General features: G+C 39.1%; 1 protein-coding gene across 1 annotated transcript in view; it reads right to left on the bottom strand.

Annotated features, from left to right (window-relative positions):
- PPP3CA (protein phosphatase 3 catalytic subunit alpha) overlaps nt 1-23,330 on the bottom strand; it is a 226,459-nt gene that overhangs the window by 59,312 nt on the left and 143,817 nt on the right. Inside the window, exons 3-4 of the mRNA XM_070757972.1 lie at nt 14,684-14,808; nt 4,421-4,532 (exon numbers count right to left, since the gene is read on the bottom strand). Coding sequence (XP_070614073.1) covers nt 4,421-4,532; nt 14,684-14,808 — 237 coding nt within the window. The remainder of the gene's footprint in view (nt 1-4,420; nt 4,533-14,683; nt 14,809-23,330) is intronic.

Raw genomic sequence — 23,330 nt, 5'->3', positions numbered from 1 at the left:
CCGCCGCCCGGCTGTTTCAATTGAAACAGCCGGGGGCTTCTCAGCATTCTCCCAATGCCGAACCCAGAAGTTCGGCAAAAGTTCGGGTTCAGGTGGCCACCGAGAAGCCCCGCCGCCCGGCTGTCACCTTTTGAAACAGTCGGGGGGCTTCTCGGCGGCGTCCCGAACGCCGAACCCGGAAGTTCGGGTTTGGCGTTCGGGTTCAGGAGGACGCTGGGAAGCCCCCCGGCTCTTTCAAAAAGCGACAGCCGGGCGGCGGGGGCGGGTTCGTAAGACGGAAAACGTTCGTAAGAAGAGGCAAAAAATATCCAAACCCCGGGTTCGTATCTTGGGTTGTTCGTATGGTGAGGGGTTCGTATCATGAGGTACCACTGTAATTGAAAGCTTTTCTGTAGTCTTCAACTTACAACCTCCGCTGAGCCCAACATTTATGTTAGTAAGTGAAACAGTAGTTAAGTGAGTTTGTCCTCTGTTTTATGACCTAATTAACGTTCCTATTATGACTGGTTTGTTTATTTGTACCCGGACTCTCATTAAGTGTTGTACCTTATGATTCTTGACAAATGTATCTTTTCTTTTTTATACTGAGAGAATGTGCACCAAAGACAAATTCCTTGTGTGTCCAATCACACTTGGCCAATAAAAAATTCTATTCTGTTCTATTTATTTTATTTATTTTGTCCAATACACAATGAGGGTTTTAGTGGGTATATATATATGTGTGTATCACATGTTTTTGCTGAATTTTTAAAATTAAGGGAGACTAGGATAGCACTATTTAGGCCTTGTTCTGGCTTCATCAGCTAGCCATACCCTTACTGGGATTTGATCTGGCAGCTTCTGCCTTGTAAGGCAGAGAATTAATCTCTAGGCCACCAGATCTGATCCCTTCAGCTTTGTACCAGGGAGGGGCTATATGTTCTTTCTGTTGGATCACCCTGGTATATTGAAGGAATGTCACAGCTCCTTTTGTGATAAATACAGAACATAGTTTGTTGGCTATGAATAAATTAACTGCCTTGAAATGGCCCTGGGTTGGGCCTAGAGGCAAAAAAGGAGCTGTGACATTCCTTCAATATACCTGGGTGATCCAATAGGAAGGGTTTTAGTGGGTATACACATAGTAAAATACATGATGAAGGTTATAGAGGAGATACTCATAGTAAGATATATCTAAAAAAGAATAGAAAAGAAGATAAAGTAATAGAACATATCAATGAAAGAATAGAAGAAGAAATATAGGAATAGAAGAAATGTATAGGAGATATAGGAGAGCAATAGGACAGGGGACGGAAGGCACTCTAGTGCACTTGTACTCCCCCGTACTGACGTCTTAGGAATCTGGATAGGTCAACCGTAGATAATCTAAGGGTTAATTGTTGGCGGGTTGGGGATGAAACTATGGAGTCCGGTAATGAGTTCCACGCTTCGACAAACTCGGTTACTAAAGTCATATTTTTTAAAGTCAAGTTTGGAGCGGTTAATATTAAGTTTAAATCTGTTGTGTGTTCTTGTGTTGTTGTGGTTGAAGCTGAAGTAGTTGCCAACAGGCAGGACGTTGCAGCATATGATCTTGTGGGCAATACTTAGATCTTGGTTAAGGCATCTTAGTTCTAGTTTTCTAGGCCCATGATTGAAAATCTAGTCTCGTAGGGTCTTCTGTTTCGAGCTCTATTCTATTTTTTCCACAGTTGTTGGTAACGCCTCGGTCAAGCAAATTTTGACCTTCTCGTCAGAAAGTTGCAAAAGATGAACGCATGACTTTGGGACATTGCAATTTTCATAAATATCACTCAGTGGCCAAGCATCTGAATTCTGATCACGTGCCTATGGGCATGCTGTAACAGTGAAAGTGTGAAAAATAGTCATGACTATTTTTTCAGGTGTAAATTTGAACAGTCATTATTAAATGAAATGTTGTAATTTGAGGACTAGATATATAGATTAGAATAGAATAGAATGGAATGGAATTTTATTGGCCAAGTGTGATTGGACACACAAGGAATTTGTCTTGGTGCAGATGCTCTCAGCGTACATAAAAGAAAAAGATACATTTGTCAAGAATCATGTAGTACAACACTTAATGATTGTCATAGGGGTCAAATAAGCAATGAAGAAACAATCAATATTAATAAAAATCTTAGAATACAAGCAACAAGTTACAGTCATACAATCCTTAGTGGGAGGAAAAGGATGATAGGAATGATATATGAAAAATTTCATCTCAGTGTGTACCAATGTAATGTCTTTCTTGATGTCCTTTGGGTATCACATGAAATATGTTTTGTTCATGTGAAACATTTGTAGTTCATGCTGGTGACTTAATTGGGATAACTTCTTTGACTTGGATTGAACACGATTTGTAGTTCAATTATAGATTTGCTGCTTGCATAAATTTCCAGCTTTTTAATAAATTTTGTTGAGTCAATTTGGGTGCCATTTTGTAAAAGAACAATAAATTAAATGTTAAATTATGTAGCAATAGCAATTAATGTCATAAACTATAAATAAGTCTTTAAAATGTGGTAAAAGCTCCCACTAGAGGCTATTAACATTTCTTTAGTCAATACAGAAGTTTATTTCCAAAAATTAATTTCTTTTCCATATTCCATTAAACATTTTCTACCCTATTTAAGGATAGGTCAGTTTCCAAAACGTCCCCTCTGCATTTCCTTAATTATCTACACAATCATAGCTATAAATAAGTTAGAACATAAAATTAATCTGAAATGCTAACTTATAAATTTGCATAGGAAAGAAACAATAAATTATGGCAGAGTCAAGTAAATTAATAGACCTTTCATTCTCTGCTCATAAACTAAATACCACTATACACATTTCCATAGGTCACAGTTCCCCTAAAACTGACCAGACCAGATTTTGATGCAACTATTAAATGAAAAAGCAATGAGAAGCAAATAGGAAAAAACAGTAAGGATTAGAATGGAAACTAACTGTTCTCTTCAATTTCGGAGAGAAGTACAATTTATGGATAAGGTCAAATTCACCCTTTCAACATTTACTAATAATTATGATTGCAGTTTCCTGATCTTTTATTTGAGATCAATAAAATTGAAATACACTTGCTGTCCCATCTGTAATGAAAACATTATACTGCAGATGTATACTAGCTTAATTTCAGTTTTAGGTTATTTTATGGATGGATTTGGATAATAGTGGAAATAAGAACAATTTATTTCAGAAACCATCTATGTTTGCATTCCACTACTTGATAACATAAAAGTATACATTTTTGAAACTTTGAGAACTTGGAAAATCAGGAACTAATATTGTGCCAGAGGAATATGGAGCATTGATTCAGTCAAAGTAAACTCACAGAATCTTGATACTGTTTCAACAAGTACAGTCATACCTCGTCTTACAAACCTAATTGGTTCCAGGGGGAGGTTCGTAAGATGAAAAGTTCGTAAGACGAAACATTGTTTCCCATAGGAAACAATGTAAAATCCATTAATCCGTGCAACAAAAAAAAACACCCGCAAAAAAATGCCGCCGTCCGGCTGTCACCTTTTGAGACAGCCGGGGGTACTTCCCAGCATCCTCCTGAACCCGAACGCCAAACCCGAACTTCCGGGTTTGGCATTCGGGAGGCCGCCGAGAAGCCCCCCGGCTGTTTTAAAAGGTGACAGCCGGGCGGCGGGGCTTCCCAGCAACCTCCTGAACCGAACTTTTGCCGAACTTCCGGGTTCGGCATTTGGGAGGCCGCTGGGAAGCCCGGCTGTCACCTTTTAAAACAGCCGGGGGGCTTTTCCGAGACCTCCCGAACGCCGAACCCAGAAGTTCGGGTTTGGCGTTCGAGTTTAGGAGGCTGCTGGGAAGCCCCCCGGCTGTTTTAAAAGGTGACAGCTGGGCGGCAGGGCTTCTCAGCGGCCTCCCGAACCCGAACTTTTGCCGAACATCCGGGTTCGGCGTTCGGGAGGCCGCTGGGAAGCCCCGCCGCCCGGCTGTCACCTTTTAAAACAGCCGGGGGGCTTCTCGGAGGCCTCCTGAATGCCGAACCTGGAAGTTTGGGTTTGGCGTTCGGGTTCAGGAGGATGCTGGGAAGCCCCCCGGCTGTTTCAAAAAGCGACAGCCAGGCGGCGGGGCTTCTCGGCGGCGGCGGGTTTGTAAGAAGAAAAAAGTTCGTAAGAAGAGGCAAAAATTTTCTGAACTCCAGGTTTGTATCTCGGGTTGTTTGTAAGACGAGGGGTTCGTATCATGAGGTACCACTGTATAAGCACATTTGAAGATCAAGGAATGAATGTTTTTAGATGGCAACGATCCATGAGCATTTTTTAAAAAATATGAATGCATGTTTTAAAAGTGGTATTTAGTTTACTTGTTTTATTCCTGAATGAGATTTCTAACACTCTCACAAAAAGGAACAGAATCAAAAGAAGACATTCTGAGTCATACTTACATTCTTGTTTAAATGTGAAATACTCTGTTAAATGTCTACATTCATGATTCCCACGCAGTAAAAACAGTGTTTTAGGATAAAGAATTTTCAAGGCCCACAAATAAAGCACACACTGAAAAGGGAAAAAAAGGTAGAAAGGTGATCAAGAATGAACATTCAAATTTGCTTTACAGTAATATCCAAAATATTAAATTAATCATGCCTGGTCACATTTAAAGGCTTTACTAGGCTTCTAGATATTATGCACTTGCTCTATTTGCTTGAGCAAAGTCCAATACTTCATGAGTTTTTCATACATTTACTAGTGATAGACAAGCCATAATTATTTCAGAAATGTTTCCATGCTAGGAAAAATGATTGAACTTGGCAATGCTATATCAATACACAAAGTTCAATTCAGTTGGCAGGAATGACATTCACCAAGAAGAAAAGAATGAATATTCACAAAAGTTGCTTTCTTTGTTTCATAGAAACATAGAAACATAGAAGACTGACGGCAGAAAAAGACCTCATGGTCCATCTAGTCTGCCCTTATACTATTTCCTGTATTTTATCTTACAATGGATATATGTTTATCCCAGGCATATTTAAATTCAGTTACTGTGAATTTATCAACCACGTCTGCTGGAAGTTTGTTCCAAGGATCTACTACTCTTCCAGTAAAATAATATTTTCTCGTGTTGCTTTTGATCTTTCCCCCAACTAACTTCAGATTGTGTCCCCTTGTTCTTGTGTTCACTTTCCTATTAAAAACACTTCCCTCCTGAACCCTATTTAACCCTTTAACATATTTAAATGTTTGGATCATGTCCCCCCTTTTCCTTCTGTCCTCCAGACTATACAGCTTGAGTTCATTAAGTCTTTCCTGATACGTTTTATACTTAAGACCTTCCACCATTCTTGTAGCCCATCTTTGGACCCGTTCAATTTTGTCAATATCTTTTTGTAGGTGAGGTCTCCAGAACTGAACACAGTACTCATGAAAACAGACAAACAAACCTTAATATTTTCTACTTTCATGAATAAGAGCCAAGTTATCTTTTTATTAGCATGCATTGCCTTTTAGGCATGTGAACATTTTACCAATGACTCCTTTGATCTAACTGCATAAGAAAATAGTTAACAGGAAAAATAAGAGTTACTTTGGGAATTTCCTCTGTTTGTTTCAGCTTATTGATATTAGAGAGGATATGGATTTTCAATTTTCTTAAATATTTGCAGCTACTTCACTTTCAGAGGAATAAACAGAATGTTAATGTGTTCTGTAATCTTACAATACTGTATTAAATGGACCTTAAACCAATAGCAAAGCTTAATCAAAGAGAAGGGCACATTTCAATTAAAAAGAAAAAATATGTAACACTTTTGAAATAATTTTCTTGCAACCAACTCTAAAATCTGTTATTACTGGTATTTATTTAGCTACTTGAGAATGTAGAAAAATACCTCCCATAAGCTGATAGATGATGCTTGTTAACACTGCTTTCAACAGTTTATGTCAAGTTTAGAGAAATCTTAAAAAAATCATGAAAATATCCAGAGATGCAATATTTTACACATTTTTACAAATACAAAAATGCTAACAAGAAAAGTTTAGAATTTTGTAAAGCAACTTTTCTAATTTTGAAAAAAAGGGAGAACAAAATTTTAAAGCAATATTAACTGCTATGCAAAGGTAATAATTGTTACACAAAATACCTGAGGTAGGTACAGAGGGAGGATCAGGTTCTAACATACTTATAGGAATGGGACATTATAACATGAACCCTCAACTGTGATATACGGTATAGAAAAGTAGTCTTAAAAGCATTGGTTAGGTCCCACAGAGTTGGCCTTCTCCGGGTCCCATCGACTAAGCAATGTCGTTTGGTGGGACCCAGGAGAAGAGCCTTCTCTGTGGTGGCCCCGACCCTCTGGAACCAGCTCCCCCCAGATATCAGAGTTGCCCCCACCCTCCTTGCCTTTCGCAAGCTCCTTAAAACCCACCTCTGTCGTCAGGCATGGGGGAATTGAAATTTCACTTCCCCCTAGGCTTATAGAATTTATACATGGTATGCTTGTATGTATGAGTGGTTCTTTAAATTGGGGTTTTTTAGATTATTTTTAATATTAGATTTGTTTTCATTGTGTTTTCATTGTTGTTAGCCGCCCCGATTCTTCGGAGAGGGGCGGCATACAAATCTAATAAATAAATAAACAAACAAACAAACAAACAAACAAATAAATAAATAAATAAACAAACAAACAAACAAATAACTCCAAGAAGAAGAATCTCATAACCAAACTTTAATTTAGCAATGGAAAACTGTACCCCAGCCCCATCTGGAAGATCATGGGCTAGCAGAAGTTCTTCATTTACAACAGATGCTAAGCTGAAGATCCTTAGCAATATGCAAATTAATATTTTAAAATATATTTCTTTTATTTTTAACAACAGAATGTGCAGCTTCATAATGAAACATCTAAAGTCTGTCAACATGCTATCATAACTCTTCTACATAGGTCAGAGTGGTCTTTCATTGTCTGCTTTCGGACAGAATAATGTGCATGGAAGATGTGAATGAAAGTTTTATTTGAAGAGATATAGATGTATTGTGAGTGCATAACAAAAAAGATTATTTTAAAACATTGGGCAACTGGGATTTACAATCACAGATGGAGGGAATGTATTTGCTTCTTCTTCTAAACTTCTTTTACAAGTTTATATAATAAAAAGGTTTATGTATAATAAAAAGGGTGATTATATAGTATTCTATGGATTAAATTTTAATTTGTCTTTTTATGTTGTTTTGTTTTATTGCTTTTTGTTAATTAGTTTAATTAAACTAAAGCAAAATTGTTGTTGTTAGCCGCCCCGAGTCTACGGAGAGGGGCGGCATACAAATCAAATCAATCAATCAATCAATCAATCAATCAAATTTAAAAAGGGAAAAGCCAGCTCCATCCTCAAGAATCCCTTCTCTTCCACAAAAGAAAATCCAACAGCTATAACTTTTAACCCAGAGGGAAAAGAGGCTGTGGAGATGTCAAAGGTATTTATAAATTATGCTCACACATCTAAACTGGGTTTGTAGTTGAAGGAGAGATCAAGGAGAGATGAAGGATTATGATGGATTATGGAAGCAACACTGATTCACCTACAAAAAGATATTGACAAAATTGAACGGGTCCAAAGACGGGCTACAAGAATGGTGGAAGGTCTTAAGCATAAAACGTATCAGGAAAGACTTCATGAACTCAATCTGTATAGTCTGGAGGACAGAAGGAAAAGGGGGGACATGATCGAAACATTTAAATATATTAAAGGGTTAAATAAGGTCCAGGAGGGAAGTGTTTTTAATAGGAAAGTGAACACAAGAACAAGGGGACACAATCTGACGTTAGTTGGGGGAAAGATCAAAAGCAATGTGAGAAAATATTATTTTACTGAAAGAGTAGTAGATCCTTGGAACAAACTTCCAGCAGACGTGGTAGATAAATCCACAGTAACTGAATTTAAACATGCCAGGGATAAACATATATCCATCCTAAGATAAAATACAGAAAATAGTATAAGGGCAGACTAGATGGACCATGAGGTCTTTTTCTGCCGTCAGACTTCTATGTTTCTATGATTGACAATCCAATTCACCTGCTGTTGTGCACATTCAACTTTGTACCGAACAAAATATTCAATGAGAATATTTCATTCATTCATATCCAGCATGTGTTATTTGAGTGTTCCCTTTATTTATTTATTTTGAGCAGCATAGAAACTGCAGGGGAGCCTTGATTTTTAAAATATATTTTTATGTTGTTTCCCCTTCCCCATCATCTTTTGATAGAAGTTCTTTCCATAAGTCCCCTTCCCTGATTCCTAGGCCCATTCACTTCTCATTAACGCACTGAATCATTTCCTTACGTTCTCTAATGGTAAATTCTCTTTCTTTGTAGTGAGCGACAGCCTAAAATATAATGAAAGACTTTCATCTGGTTGTCTTTCTAGTTTGAAGGGTTTCTCCCCCCAATTTCCTTTTGCCGACAACGAATTCAGTGGCCTGAAGCAAGGCTGTAACTCTTCTTTGTATTTTAGTTTATATATGTAACGAACTATAAGTCATAACGTTGATTTACCGCAAATAGATGCCATGAGGCTTAATTAAAAAGATATGTCTTCTTTTAGGCTATAGAGAGCGTGTGATTTTTTTTTTCATATAATCACATGGTTACTACACTTTTAACAAAGATAGAATGTATGCGTACATTGCAATCTGAAATTCAATGACATTAAAGTATAATAAGAATTATCCAGTTTTTACCAATTACCAAGGTATTTCATCTAAGATCAAGTCTCAGCTCAATTATAGCATTGAGATACTACTATTCCTTAAGTTTCAACAATACGGTCTTTTCTACTGGATTCTACTGGGAATTATGGGAAGTGAAAGCCAGAAGGCTACTCTGAACAATACTAGGTAATTATAATATTATATTATAAAGCAGCGAAAATTAAGCTGCTTCTCCCTTTGGAGGACAGAAGGAAAAGGGGGGACATGATCGAAACATTTAAATATGTCAAAGGGTTAAATAGGGTTCAGGAGGGAAGTGTTTTTAATAGGAAAGTGAACATAAGAACAAGGGGACACAATCTGAGGTTAGTTGGGGGAAAGATCAAGGGCAACATGAGAAAATATTATTTTACTGAAAGAGTAGTAGATCCTTGGAACAAACTTCCAGCAGACGTGGTCGGTAAATCCACAGTAACCGAATTTAAACATGCCTGGGATAAACATATATCCATTGTAAGATAAAATACAGGAAATAGTATAAGGGCAGACTAGATGGACCATGAGGTCTTTTTCTGCCGTCAGTCTTCTATGTTTCTATGTTTCTATGGCAAAGCAAAGTCTAATTAAAAGAATGAAATAATCTTCTATTGCATTTTATTTTATTTTATTTATATTTATTTATTTATTTATTTATTTATTGGATTTGTATGCCGCCCCTCTCCAGAGACTCGGGGCGGCTAACAGCAATAATAAGACAGCATATAATAATAATCCAATACTAAAAACAATTAAAAACCCATTATAATAAAAACCAAACAGACATGCAGACATACCATGCATAAAATTGTAAAGGCCTAGGGGGAAAGGGTATCTCAATTCCCCCATGCCTGGCGGCAGAGGTGGGTTTTAAGTAGCTTACGAAAGGCAAGGAGGGTGGGGGCAATTCTAATCTCTGGGGGGAGTTGGTTCCAGAGGGCCGGGGCCGCCACAGAGAAGGCTCTTCCCCTGGGTCCCGCCAAGCGGCATTGTTTAGTTGATGGGACCCGGAGAAGACCCACTCTGTGGGACCTAACTGGTCGCTGGGATTCGTGCAGCAGAAGGCGATCCCGGAGATAATCTGGTCCGGTGCCATGCAGGGCTTTATAGGTCATAACCAACACTTTGAATTGTGATCGGAAACTGATCGGTAACCAATGCAGACTGCGGAGTGTTGGTGTAACATGGGCATATTTGGCAAAGCCCATGATTGCTCTCGCAGCTGCATTCTGCACGATCTGAAGTTTCCGAACACTTTTTAGCATATTGTAAAATATCCAGATCATGAAAGCGAAGTCTTGATTGCAGCCAGAAGGTATGCTATATTTGCCAATCTCTATTTACAAATCATATTACTTGCTTGACCCTTTATTAAAATATGATACTATATAAAATTCAAAAGACTTCTCCACATGACATTTATCTGAAGGTCAGCTCTAACTAAACATGTCTGAATTATAAGACTTCTAGTATATAGGAGCTATAGTGGAAAAATGCATGAGAGCACTATTACTTCCAATTGGCACAGTCCGTTTTGAGCATTTGGATGATTTGTATGCCGCCCCTCTCCAGAGACTCGGGGCGGCTAACAGCAATAATAAGACAAAAATTAAAAAATGCTAAATTGGTGCAAATGCTAAATTGGTGCAAATAATAAGACATAAATAATAAAATGCTAAATTGGTGCAAATTTATGGACTTAAAAGATAATGCAGGTTTGGGTTTCCATTCTAGCTGATTTATTTTATTTTATTTTATTTTATTTTATTTTATTTTATTTTATTTTATTTTATTTTTTTTATTTATTTATTTATTTATTTATTTTATTTTATTTTATTTATTTTATTTATTTTATTTTGATTGATTGATTGATTGGATTTGTATGCCGCCCCTCTCCGCAGACTCCGGGCGGCTAACAACAGTAGTAAAACAGCATATAACAATAGTCCAATACTAAAAACAGTTAAGAACCCATTATTATAAAAACCAATCATACATACCATGCATAAAATTGTAAAGGCCTAGGGGGAAAGTGTATCTCAATTCCCCCATGCCTGGCGGCAGAGGTGGGTTTTGAGCAGTTTACGAAAGGCAAGGAGGGTGGGGGTAATTCTAATCTCTGGGGGGAGTTGGTTCCAGAGGGCCGGGGCCGCCACAGACAAGGCTCTTCCCCTGGGTCCCGCCAAACGACATTGCTTAGTCGACGGGACCCGGAGAAGACCCACTCTGTGGGACCTAACTGGTCGCTGGGATTCGTGCGGCAGAAGACAATCCCTGAGTTAATCTGGTCCGGTGCCATGAAGGGCTTTATAGGTCATAACCAACATTTTGAATTGTGACCGGAAACTGATCGGCAACCAATGCAGACTGCGGAGTGTTGGTGTGACATGGGCATATTTAGGGAAGCCCATGATTGCTCTCGCAGCTGCATTCTGCACGACCTGAAGTTTCCAAACACTTTTCAGATGTAGCCCCAAGTAGAGAGCGTTACAGTAGTGGGCCTTCTCCGGGTCCTGTCAACTAAACAATGTCAATTGGCGGGACCCGGGGGAAGAGCCTTCTCTGTGGTGGCCCCGGCCTTCTGGAACCAACTCCCCCCAGAGATTAGAATTGCCCCACCCTCTTTGCCTTTCGTAAGCTTCTTAAAACCCACCTTTGCCATCCCCCTAGGCCTTTACAATTTATGCATGATATGTTTGTATGTATGTTTGGTTTTATAATAAGGGTTTTTTAGTTCTTTTAGTATTGGATTGTTACATGCTGTTTTTTATCACTGTTGTTAGCCGCCCCGAGTCTACGGAGAGGAGCGGCATACAAATCCAATCAATAAATCAATCAATCAATCAATCAATCAATCAATCAATAATAAATAAACTGCTATAATAATTTATTTTTAAAAAAGGTTGTCATGGGATAGCTTTTAACAGTCTTCATATAATAATTTAAAGCAATTTGAGAAGATTTAAACAGGTCTTCTATTAGAGACACTAGTTCTCTTGCAGTGTTAGTACAGTGTGCCTGGCATTCTCATTTTATTCCTCTTACTTTTTATGCTAAACTGAACACTTAATTACTGGGCTAAACTGAAGTGTTATCTAACACTCTCCCTTTAAAGGAACAGGTTTTTTAAAAAAGTAATCATACTTATAAAGTAAATGGTAAATTAAAGAAGAATAAACAGAGACCACGTCCCAGGGTGGAAGAGGAAAAGGAAAAAAATATTATTTTTTAAAAATCCAGATATTTTATTGAACTTTGTAGTTTGTATGTATCATTATAGAGTTCACACACACATACACACACACACATGTAAAAGTTTGAAATGTTTCATTTTTCTTTGCAATGCATTATTATATTTCTCTCGCCCACCTTGTATAATTTCCAATTCTTGTTCCTAAAAATACAAAGGTTTTCTTCATGCACTGTTGTCTCTACTTGAAACAATTTTCAAGCAGCAGGCAATTCCACCCACCACAAAAAAGACAGATTCAGAGAACTTAGGAGTTGATGGTCAAAGCCCTAAATTCTGTTTGTCTTTACAATAGATGCTTTCTTTTCCTTAATATTTACAATAGATGCTGTCTTTCCTTAATATTAAAAACATAGAATGGCCTTAAGGAGCAGGATTAACCTACACAAGGTGTAACTTAACATGGCCAGGAAGAATACATTTTGCCCCTTCACTCCTCTTACTGTACTTTATATGGAAGGAACATAATTAAATGCAAAATAACTGTTAGTCATCACTATTATCTGATCTACTGCAGGGGGAAAAAAAGGAAAATTGCTTTTAGATTTGGCCAAATTACAAAGAAGTTTAAAATTATTTTAAAACTCTCAGAAAGGTGAACATGAATTATTTAAACTGCAATCCTGCATACGAAGTGTAGAAGTCAGAAGGACTCAGAAGGACTTAGTTTGAAGAAAGGGGGAGAAACAGTTGGGCAGGGCATTATGATAACTTTTTACAATCCACAAGGCTATCTTTTCTTTTCTTTTTTAAATGCTTTGTGGGGAAAACAAGGAAAGAGGAGTGAGACATTTAGATTATACATAGTCCTCAACTTATAACCAGCTGTTTAGTGACAATTTGAAGTTTTGGTGAACCTTCTTTATAATCAATAAAAAATATTAAAAATATATATAAATACCATTTGTTCAACACCAATGTAACTTCAGTCACTACACAAGAGGTTTAGTGGACTATCTGTAGGACTATCGTGGACCATCTGTATCAAGGACTATCTGTAATGATTTCAGGACTTAACAAAATAAATTCAACCTGACTTAATTTAATAAATACAAAATATTGGGGCTACCCTTGAAGAATGTTCGGAGACTTCAGCAGGTGCAAAAGGCAGCAGCACATGCAATAACAGATGTACAATGGTATGCTCGTATTACTCCATCTCTACGCAAGCTGCATTGGTTGCTAGTCGTTCTCTGAGCACAATTCAAGGGTTGGTTATCACCTTTCAAGCCCTAAGTGGCTCAGGGCCAGACTACTTATGGGACCGCCTTCTCTGTCCTCCCTCATTATGACTAGTAAGGGCTCACAGAATCGGCCTTCTCCAGGTCCTGTCCACCAAACAATGTCTCCGGAGAGGGGCGGCATACAAATCTAATAAATAAATAATAAAATAAATAAATGTCGCTTGGCAGGACCTCGGGAAGAGCCTTCTCTGTGGCCGCTCCGACCCTATGGAATCAACTGCCGTCAGAGATTCGCATTATCTCTTCCCTACCGGTTTTCCAGAAAGCTGTTAAGACCTGGCTTTTCTGGCAGGCCTGGAATTAAGACTGATTGTTGCAAGTATGGTTTTATAATACATGTGATTTTAGTGATGCTTTTTATTGTTTTTTTACTTATGTTGTACTTATACCTGTTGTTAGCTGCTCAGAGTCCATCTGGAGTGAGTGGCATATAAATGAAATAGATAGATAGATAGATAGATAGATAGATAGATAGATAGATAGATAGATAGATAGATAGGGATAGATAGATAGATAGATAGATAGATATAGATAGATAGATAGATGATAGATAGAGAGGTAGGTAGGTAGGTAGGTAGATAGATATATAGATAAATAGAGAGAGAGAGAGGGAGATAGATAAATAGATAGATAGATAGATAGAGAGAGAGAGAGAGAGAGAGAGGGAGAGGTCGGTAGGTAGGTAGGTAGATAGATATATAGATAAAGAGAGAGAGGGAGGGAGGGAGATAGATAGATAGATAGATAGATAGATAGATAGATAGATAGATAGATAGATAGAGAGGTAGGTAGATAGATATATAGATAAAGAGAGAGAGGGAGGGAGGGAGATAGATAGATAGATAGATAGATACATAGATAGATAGATAGATAGAGAGGTAGGTAGATAGATATATAGATAAAGAGAGAGAGGGAGGGAGGGAGATAGATAGATAGATAGATAGATAGAGAGGTAGGTAGATAGATATATAGATAAATAGAGAGAGAGAGAGAGAGAGAGGGAGGGAGGGAGATAGATAGATAGGTAGATAGATAGAGAGGTAGGTAGGTAGGTAGATATGTAGATAGATATATATAGAGAGAGGGAGGGAGGGAACGAGGGAATGAGGGAGGGAGGTAGATAGATGATAGATAGATGATAGATAGGTAGGTAGGTAGGTAGATAGATATATAGATAAATAGATAAATAGAGAGAGGGAGAGGGAGGGAACGAGGTAGGTAGATAGATAGATAGATAGATAGATAGATAGATAGATACATAGATAGATAGATAGATAGATAAAGACCAAATATACTTACAATAATTCACCTGAGTCTTTCTACTGAACAATTCTATATACCATGTTTGCCAAAAGTGGCATCATGAAAATATACTTTTAGAATTATAATAACCTTAAAAGAAAAAAAGAGAAACCAACATGTATTACAAATTAATTTCATAGTTGAAGAAGGAAACAATGCTTACTTCGATACTGAAGTATCCTCTGTCAACATAGTCCCCTAGAAAAAGGTATCGTGTGTTGGCAGGAGAGCCTCCCACTTCAAACAGCTTCATCAAGTCAAAGAATTGTCCATGAATATCCCCGCAAACTGAAAGAAAATCATGGCAATAATAATTAATTATGCTATACATTATAGAACTGTATTCATTTTCTAGACAATAAGTGAAACGCAACTTAAATCTAAAATGTAGGCTCTGGACTATTTCTTTCTCAGATATTATATCACTGATTTGCCACCAGGATGGGCAACTATGGCAAAATTCACAAAGGTGCCATAGTTGCCCACACTATAGGAATTATTATTTTCCTGCACCGCCTGAACATCTCATCCCTATACCATGCAATTAATCACAAGACAAGATAAAATATATTGTCTCTTTCTCCCCCCCTGTGTCCAGGTTTTGAGCAAAATTCCAAAAGTACAAAACCTGAATGGCAGGACACACATTAACCTAAGGAAATGTTTTAAAAAAAATATCAAAACAATTATTCCCTTTCCACAAAGGAATACAGTATTAGGTAGAGTCCTGTTTTGGACATCCTTTACCAGAGAACATTGCTTGATGACTTTAATTGTACTTTTATTTCAACTGAAACTGATGTTTTTCTTTTGGGACTATAATGGACAGGTAACTAGAAAAAAGTAATAGAACTATATAGGTATACAGTGGTTCCTCTACTTAAGAACTTAATTCGTTCCATGATGAGGTTCTTAAGTAGAGATTAAGTAGGTTCATTAGGAAAGAAATAAAAGCTTGGAATTTGGGTGGGAGGAGGAAGAAGAGGAGGGGGACAGTTGCTGCCCAGAGCGAAGGGAACGTTTCTTTTCTCTGGGTGCTGACAGAGGTTTATTCCCTCTCCAAGCGCCCAGAGAAAGGAAAATGCTTCGTTCGCTCTGGACTGCCAAAGCCTCCTTAAGCACCAGCGAAAAGCTCCTCTGGCAGCCCAGAAAACCCCAAGATGGCCGGGATTAAAGGGGAAATGGCAGGAATATACACACACAAACCATACACACACATGTGATAACACCACACACAGAGATGTGATAACTGCAATAAAGCTCTTATAAGCTCAAAAGTTTTCACTTTTGAGGTTCAATTTATTTATTTTATTTATTTATTTAGATTTGTATGCCGCCCCTCTCCGTAGACTCGGGGCGGCTCACAACAAAGTGAAAAACAATTTATAACAAATCTAAATTTCTACTAAAAACATTTTAAAAACCCCATTTTCTAAGCACACATACATACACACATACCATTCATAAATTGTATATGCCCGGGGGAGATGTCTCAGTTCCCCCATGCCTGACGACACAGGTGGGCCTTAAGGAGCTTACGAAAGGCAAGGAGAGTAGGGGCAGTTCTAATCTCCGGGGGGAGTTGGTTCCAGAGGGTCGGGGCCGCCACAGAGAAGGCTCTTCCCCTGGGGCCCGCCAACCGACATTGTTTAGTTGACGGGACCCGGAGAAGGCCCACTCTGTGGGACCTAATCGGTCGCTGGGATTCGTGCGGCAGCAGGCGGTCTTGGAGATATTCTGGTCCAGTGCCATGAAGGGCTTTAAAGGTCATAACCAACACTTTGAATTGTGACCGGAAGTTGATCGGCAACCAATGCAGACTGCGGAGTGTTGGTGAAACATGGGCATACCTAGGTAAGCCCATGACTGCTCTCGCAGCTGCATTCTGCACGATCTGAAGTTTCCGAACAATTTTCAAAGGTAGCCCCATGTAGAGAGCATTACAGTAGTCGAACCTCGAGGTGATGAGGGCATGAGTGACTGTGAGCAGTGAGTCCCGGTCCAGATAGGGTCGCAACTGGTTCACCAGGCGAACCTGGGCAAACGCCCCCCTCGCCACAGCTGAAAGATGGTTCTCTAATGTGAGCTGTGGATCGAGGAGGACGCCCAAGTTGCGGACCCTCTCCAAGGGGGTCAATAATTCCCCCCCCCCAGGGTAATGGAAGGACAGATGGAATTGTCCTTGGGAGGCAAAACCCACAGCCACTCCGTCTTACCCGGGTTGAGTTTGAGTCTGTTGGCACCCATCCAGGCCCCAACAGCCTCCAGACACCAGCACATCACTTCCACTGCTTCGTTGACTGGACATGGGGTGGAGATGTAAAGCTGGGTATCATCAGCGTACTGATGATACCTCACCCCAATGCTACCCTCAGTGGAGAAAGGGCTGGTTCAGATGATGGAATTTGCAGCGCTGGCTAAATTAACTTATTTTAGAGAAGAAAGAGTATCTATATTCATGGTTGATTGGAAACCCCTTTAGACTTTTTGCACAAAACAGGAAAAGATTTGTGGTTCTGATGATTAGAAAAAAAACACCTAGATAACGGGGGAAATGAACTCTTCTAGGTTCTTTGTAATCAGAAAGTAACAATAAATGTACAATAAAAAAAATTCTGCAAAGAATTCAGAAACTTTTTTCTATTACATTTCATTCTTTCTGCACCTTTAATCTTTTCTTCTTTCTTTTGATTCTTTCACTCTTTATTAGTTTGTACTGGTTTTTATGATTTTGTTATAAAACTTTTAATAACATTTATATATTTTTTATACAAAAAGATAACTCTCAGCAGAACTTTCATTTCCAAGGCACAGCATAAATATGAGGCTCCAGAGGCAACGAAGTCAAGCATTATTGCTGTCTACACACCATTTGTAGAAAAAAGGAAGATGAGCTTGGATTTAAGACAAACAAAGGAAGAATCCAATGGAAAAACATAATAAACACAGACCCTAATTCTACATCATGTCTACATCCTTCTCTTGTCGCCCAGGGTTCTCAATTCCAACTGAAGATCACACCATCCGAATGGTATGGATTGTGGCTTACTTGTTTACATCTGAACATACAGTGGTACCTCTACTTAAGAACGCCTCTACTGAAGAACTTTTCTAAATAACAACAGGGTGTTCAATATTTTTTTGCCTCTTCTTAAGAACCATTTTCTATTTAAGAACCCGAGCTCGGAAAGATTTTCCGAGAAATTTTCCGCACGAATCCCAGCGACCGATTAGGTCCCACAGAGTGGGCCTTCTCCGGGTCCCGTCAACTAAACAATGTCGGTTGGCGGGCCCCAGGGGAAGAGCCTTCTCTGTGGCGGCCCCGACCCTCTGGAACCAACTCCCCCCGGAGATTAGAACTGCCCCTACTCTCCTTGCCTTTCGTAAGCTCCTTAAGACCCACCTTTGTCGTCAGGCATGGGGGAACTGAGACATCTCCCCCGGGCATATACAATTTATGAATGGTATGTCTGTATATATGTTTGTTTAGAAAATGGGGTTTATAAAATATTTTTAAACTGTAATTTAGATTTGTTGTAAATTGTTTCACTTTGTTGTGAGCCGCCCCGAGTCTGCGGAGAGGGGCGGCATACAAATCTAAATAATAAATAAATAATAATAAATAAATTTGACAGCGGCACGAAGGCCCGGCCAGTTTCCTGCCATTTCCCCTTGGTTTCTCTCTCTGGCGCAGTGTATGGAAGGCAGCCTCGCGCCAGGTGTATGGGAGGCGCGTGCTCTTCCTCACCACCTCAAAGTCCCTCTTTTTTTTTAAGCCTTAAAGTTTTGGACTTTTTTTGATTCCCCTCACCTCAACTTCTCCCTTCGGCAGCGACTGCCCTCCTCCTCTTCCTCCTTCTCCCACCCAAATTCTGAGCTTTTCTTTCTTTCCTAATGGGTTTGCACGCATTATTTGCTTTTACATTGATTCCTATGGGGAAAATTGCTTCTACTTACAAACATTTCTACTTAATAACCTGGTGACGGAACAAATTAAGTTCTTAAGTAGAGATACCACTGTATATGTCTTTGTAGATTTTCATGGGTACAGGTATGAAGGTCTTGGCATATTTGGGTTTCTTCCCGTGTAGGATTCAGATATTTCTGGCGACGTTTCGACGAGGTCCCACTCGTCATCTTCAGGCTGGTGCTTCTGTTCTTGTTCTAGGGCAGGAAACTGGCCGGGCCTTCGTGCTGCTCTCAAATTTCCTGGGTAATTTTTCCAGGCTCAGGTTCTTAAGTAGAAAATGGTTCTTAAGAAGAGGCAAAAAAAATCGTGAACACCCAGTTCTTATCTAGAAAAGTTCTTAAGGGCGCCCTAGAACAAGGACAGAAGCACCAGCCTGAAGATGACGAGTGGGACCTCGTTGAAACGTCGCCAGAAATATCTGAACCCTACACGGGAAGAAACCCAAATATGCCAAGACCTTCATTTATGTATATATTTCTATTTATGCATGTTATGTTATTCTTGTGCATGCATCTTCCAAAAGCCACACTCTGAAAAAGACCAAGAGAAGGAAAACATCTCCTATCTCCTATCAAGACTCATTTATACCGCCAGGCAGGGGGGAGTTGAGATATTCCTTCCCCCTTGGCCATTACAAGTTATGCATGGTATGTCTCTGTGTATGTTTGGTTTTATAATAAGGGTTTTTATTTGTTTTATTATTGGATTGTCACATGCATTTTTATCATTGTTGTTAGCCGCCCTGAGTCTACGGAGAGGGGCAGCATACAAATCCAATAAATTATTATTATTATTATTATCTCTCACAATTTCCTGAGGCCCTAATCTTTAAAGGAACTTTCAGTAGCCATAGCTGAATCCACTAATACAGTGATCCCCCGAGTTTCGCGATCCCGATCATTGCGAATCGCTATATCGCGATTTTTCCACCCGATGACGTCACTCCCTTCCTTTCTCATCTTTCTTTCTCTCTTTCTCTATCTTGCTTCTTCCTCTCTCACACTCTCTTCCTCCCTCTCTCATCTCTTTCTTTCCTTCTCTCTCTTTCTCTATCTCTCCCCCTCTTGCTCTCGAGCGGCGGGCGGCACCCAGGGAAGGTTCCTTCGGCCGCCCACCAGCTGATCTGCTCGGCAGCGTGGCAGCAGCGAGGAGCCGAAGATGGGGTTTCCCCGTTGCCTGGGCAACGGGGGAAACCCCATCTTCGGCTCCTCGCTGCGGAGCAGATCAGCTGTTGGGTGGCCGAAGGGGTCTTCCCCGCCGCCCACACGCAAACTCCACCATCTGCGCATGTGTGGCCATGGAAAAAGGGGCGCGCATGCGCAGATGGTGTTTTTACTTCTGCGCCGCTACATCCCGAAATATCGATTATTGCGAGGGGTCTTGGAACGGAACCCTCGCGATAATCGGGGGATCACTGTATCTCTTTTCATTTGCTTTCAACTGCATTTCCACCCAATAAATAGCAGGACTGCCAGTTCTTAAGAAATCATTTGTGGGGAAACTTTATCCTCCAATTGACTTCAGCTAGCAGCTGAGACAATTCTGTTTCTTCTTCAGAAAACTTCAATTGACAAATCTTATTTGGAGCTCTCCATGGTTCTGGTTTCAACAAGCTCTTGAAAAAAGAGCTTCTCCACTGACTTTCAGCAGACCCGACCTACTTAATTTGATTGCATTTTTGCCTATGCGACTCAATTTTACGGTCTACATTATTCTATGCAAACTGCATTTTCCTATTTAGAACCATCTCTGTCAGGTAATGGTAGCTTCTTTTTGAACTGAAAATAATCAACAAACTTAAAGTAAGTCTAGAAAGTATTCTACAAGGTTTCCCCCCCTCCTTTTAACAATACAGTAATCCCTTTTTATTGTGGTAGAAAATGTGTCCTACACAGCATTCACCATAAAATCAAAATCACTATCCACCTTATAGTCTAATAAATATAATTATTGTAAAGCTTCATTAAAATAGAATCTAACAATTGCATATTAAATCTCTTATTTCTACTTTGTTAAAAAAATGTCAAAGCAATTTTCAGTTATTAGCAATGCCCACATTATGCAATTGACTGTAATAAAACCATTAAGCCCAACCTCTCATTTTATGTAATAAAAGTATTATATGGTGCACCATTTAAATATCCTGAAATATATTTTGAGTGGTAAGTATCTCTACTATAGTACAGTTCTGATTCTCAATGGCTGCAAATGGATAAAATATTATTTATTAACTTCTGAGATGAAAGCTTGCTTTGATCTCTACAGATATTTATTAAAGGTTTTAATCTGAAAATTGAAAAAGATCCCAGGGGCTTTTAAAAAAGAATTATCTCTGTTTAGCTTACAGAGAATTCTGTTTTGGGCATTAAGCAGCAAATTCCACTATCTCTGAACCACTAAAACAACACCAAATTAAGTATACCATACAGTTTACTTGAAATGTGGTATTCATAAACAACCAAAGTAAGTTCTTTTAGTGAACTTCCAATAATTTACATAAAACTTGCAGAATATAGATAGCCCAAACTGTTTCCTGTCTGAATGCCAGCTTAACGATCTGTTGTTCAAACTGACAAAATAAGTTTTATATTAAATTTTTTTAATAGTCCTATTTTACATGTTTCTGTGATTTAAAAAAAAAGGTTAAAAATCACCAGCTAAGTGGATATAGCTGTTCTTTACAAAATCAGACCAGAAACTGAACAGATGGACCAACCTGAATTATTATTAAAAGCCACAGGCAGAACACTAATTTATTTTGAATATGTGCTTCAGCATCTATCTATTCACGCATATGCATGAAAATTTGGAAATGCTTGCTTGATTTGATTTATATGTGTTGAAAGATTGAGTGAATTGGTGGAGGATACAATACTGATAAGAGATTTGTATGTAGAGCAGACAATTATTTGCCCAGAGTGTATTTTTGGGGTGGAAACAGGATTGTAAGTTAAAGAAAGTTATAAAAGAAACTAAAGGGAAAATGCAGCTTGGAGAGGTTAAACTATAGAGACTGGGAGGCTGTTAAGTGGGCGGTAACATTTCGGATAACAAACAACATTTTCTGTGGCTGTTCGGTATCCAAATTTTTGTTCAGATACCGAAGCAAATTTTTGCCGAAAATTTTGTTCGGTATCTGAAATGTACGAGAACCAAAGCGTTCGAGAACCGAGGTACCACTGTAGTGAACAAACAGAGGTTTTGTTTGCTGGTTAGCAGCAGCGTTTTGTTCAATTAATTGAACAGTTATTAAACTAAAAGGCTAGCAAGGGGCAGTATGTTTCTGTATCTTCCTTCATAATATTATCTGATACCTTTCACGGAGGGAAAGGACACACAGGGCACATAGAGCAAGACCTCCTTGAAAATTCTATACAGGATATAATTTTATATGTCCTCTTCTATGACAGGGGAACCATAAACAGACAGCTGGAGAAAGAAGCCTTTTGATGCTGCTGGCCTGTCCAATTTATAGAATTGCTTATAATCACCATTTCTGTGATGGAACACAGTAGGCTGTATTCCTCGGAAGGGAGTGGGTGTTTTTCAGAGGAATAAGAGACAGCTCAATTCAGATAGTTTGTGTGTGAGATAAAGAGGGCGAAGACAGGCCTCCCTGATAGTCCTCGGAACATATGGTAGATGCAGAAAGTAGAATGTTTAAGTTCGAACAGATTCTGCCAATGGGGGTGGAACAATGAAGAGCTCACACTTGGAGCATCACCACATGTCTTTCTCAGTTTTGGGCTTGGCAATTTCCACAATGCACTGCCCTTTTGATAAAGTCACTCATGCCCTCATCACCTCGAGGCTTGACTACTGTAACGCTCTCTACATGGGATTACCTTTGAAAAGTGTTCGGAAACTTCAGATCGTGCAGAATGCAGCTGCGAGAGCAATCATTCCACAGTCTGCATTGGTTGCCGATCAATTTCCGGTCACAATTCAAAGTGTTGGTTATGACCTATAAAGCCCTTCATGGCATCGGAAGAGAATATCTTCGGGACCGCCTTCTGCCACACGAATCCCAGCGACCAGTTAGGTCCCACAGAGTTTGCCTTCTCCGGGTCCCGTCAACTAAACAATGTCGTTTGCTTGGTATGCTTGTATGTATGAGTGGTTCTTTAAATTGAGGTTTTTTAGATTATTTTTTAATATTAGATTTGTTTTCATTGTCTTTTCATTGTCTTTTCATTGTTGTTAGCCGCCCCGAGTCTTCGGAGAGGGGCGGCATACAAATCAAATCAAATCAAATCAAATCAATCAATCAATCAATCAATCAATCAATCAATGCCGCACGAATCCCAGCGACCGGTTAGGTCCCACAGAGTTGGCCTTCTCCGGGTCCCGTTGACTAAGCAATGTCGTTTGGCGGGACCCAGGAGAAGAGCCTTCTCTGTGGCGGCCCCGACCCTCTGGAACCAGCTCCCCCCAGATATCAGATTTGCCCCCACACTCCTTACCTTTCGCAAGCTCCTTAAAACCCACCTCTGTCGTCAGGCATGGGGGAATTGAAATTTTCCCTTCCCCCTAGGCTTATAGAATTTATACATGGTATGCTTGTATGTATGAGTGGTTCTTTAAATTGAGGTTTTTTAGATTATTTTTTAATATTAGATTTGTTTTCATTGCCTTTTCATTGTCTTTTCATTGTTGTTAGCCGCCCCGAGTCTTCAGAGAGGGGCGGCATGCAAATCTAATAACTAACTAACTAACTAACTAACTAACTAACTAACTAACTAACTAACTAACCAACCAAACAAACAAATAAACAAACAAACAAACAAACAAACAAATAAATAAATAAATAAATAAATAATCAAATGATCTGGGCATTAGA

This window comes from Erythrolamprus reginae, chromosome 7, assembly GCF_031021105.1.
Source record: "Erythrolamprus reginae isolate rEryReg1 chromosome 7, rEryReg1.hap1, whole genome shotgun sequence".
Classification (NCBI taxonomy): Eukaryota; Metazoa; Chordata; class Lepidosauria; order Squamata; family Dipsadidae; genus Erythrolamprus; species Erythrolamprus reginae.
Note: the sequence above shows the minus strand (reverse complement) of the source record. Positions and strands in the feature narration are given on the sequence as shown.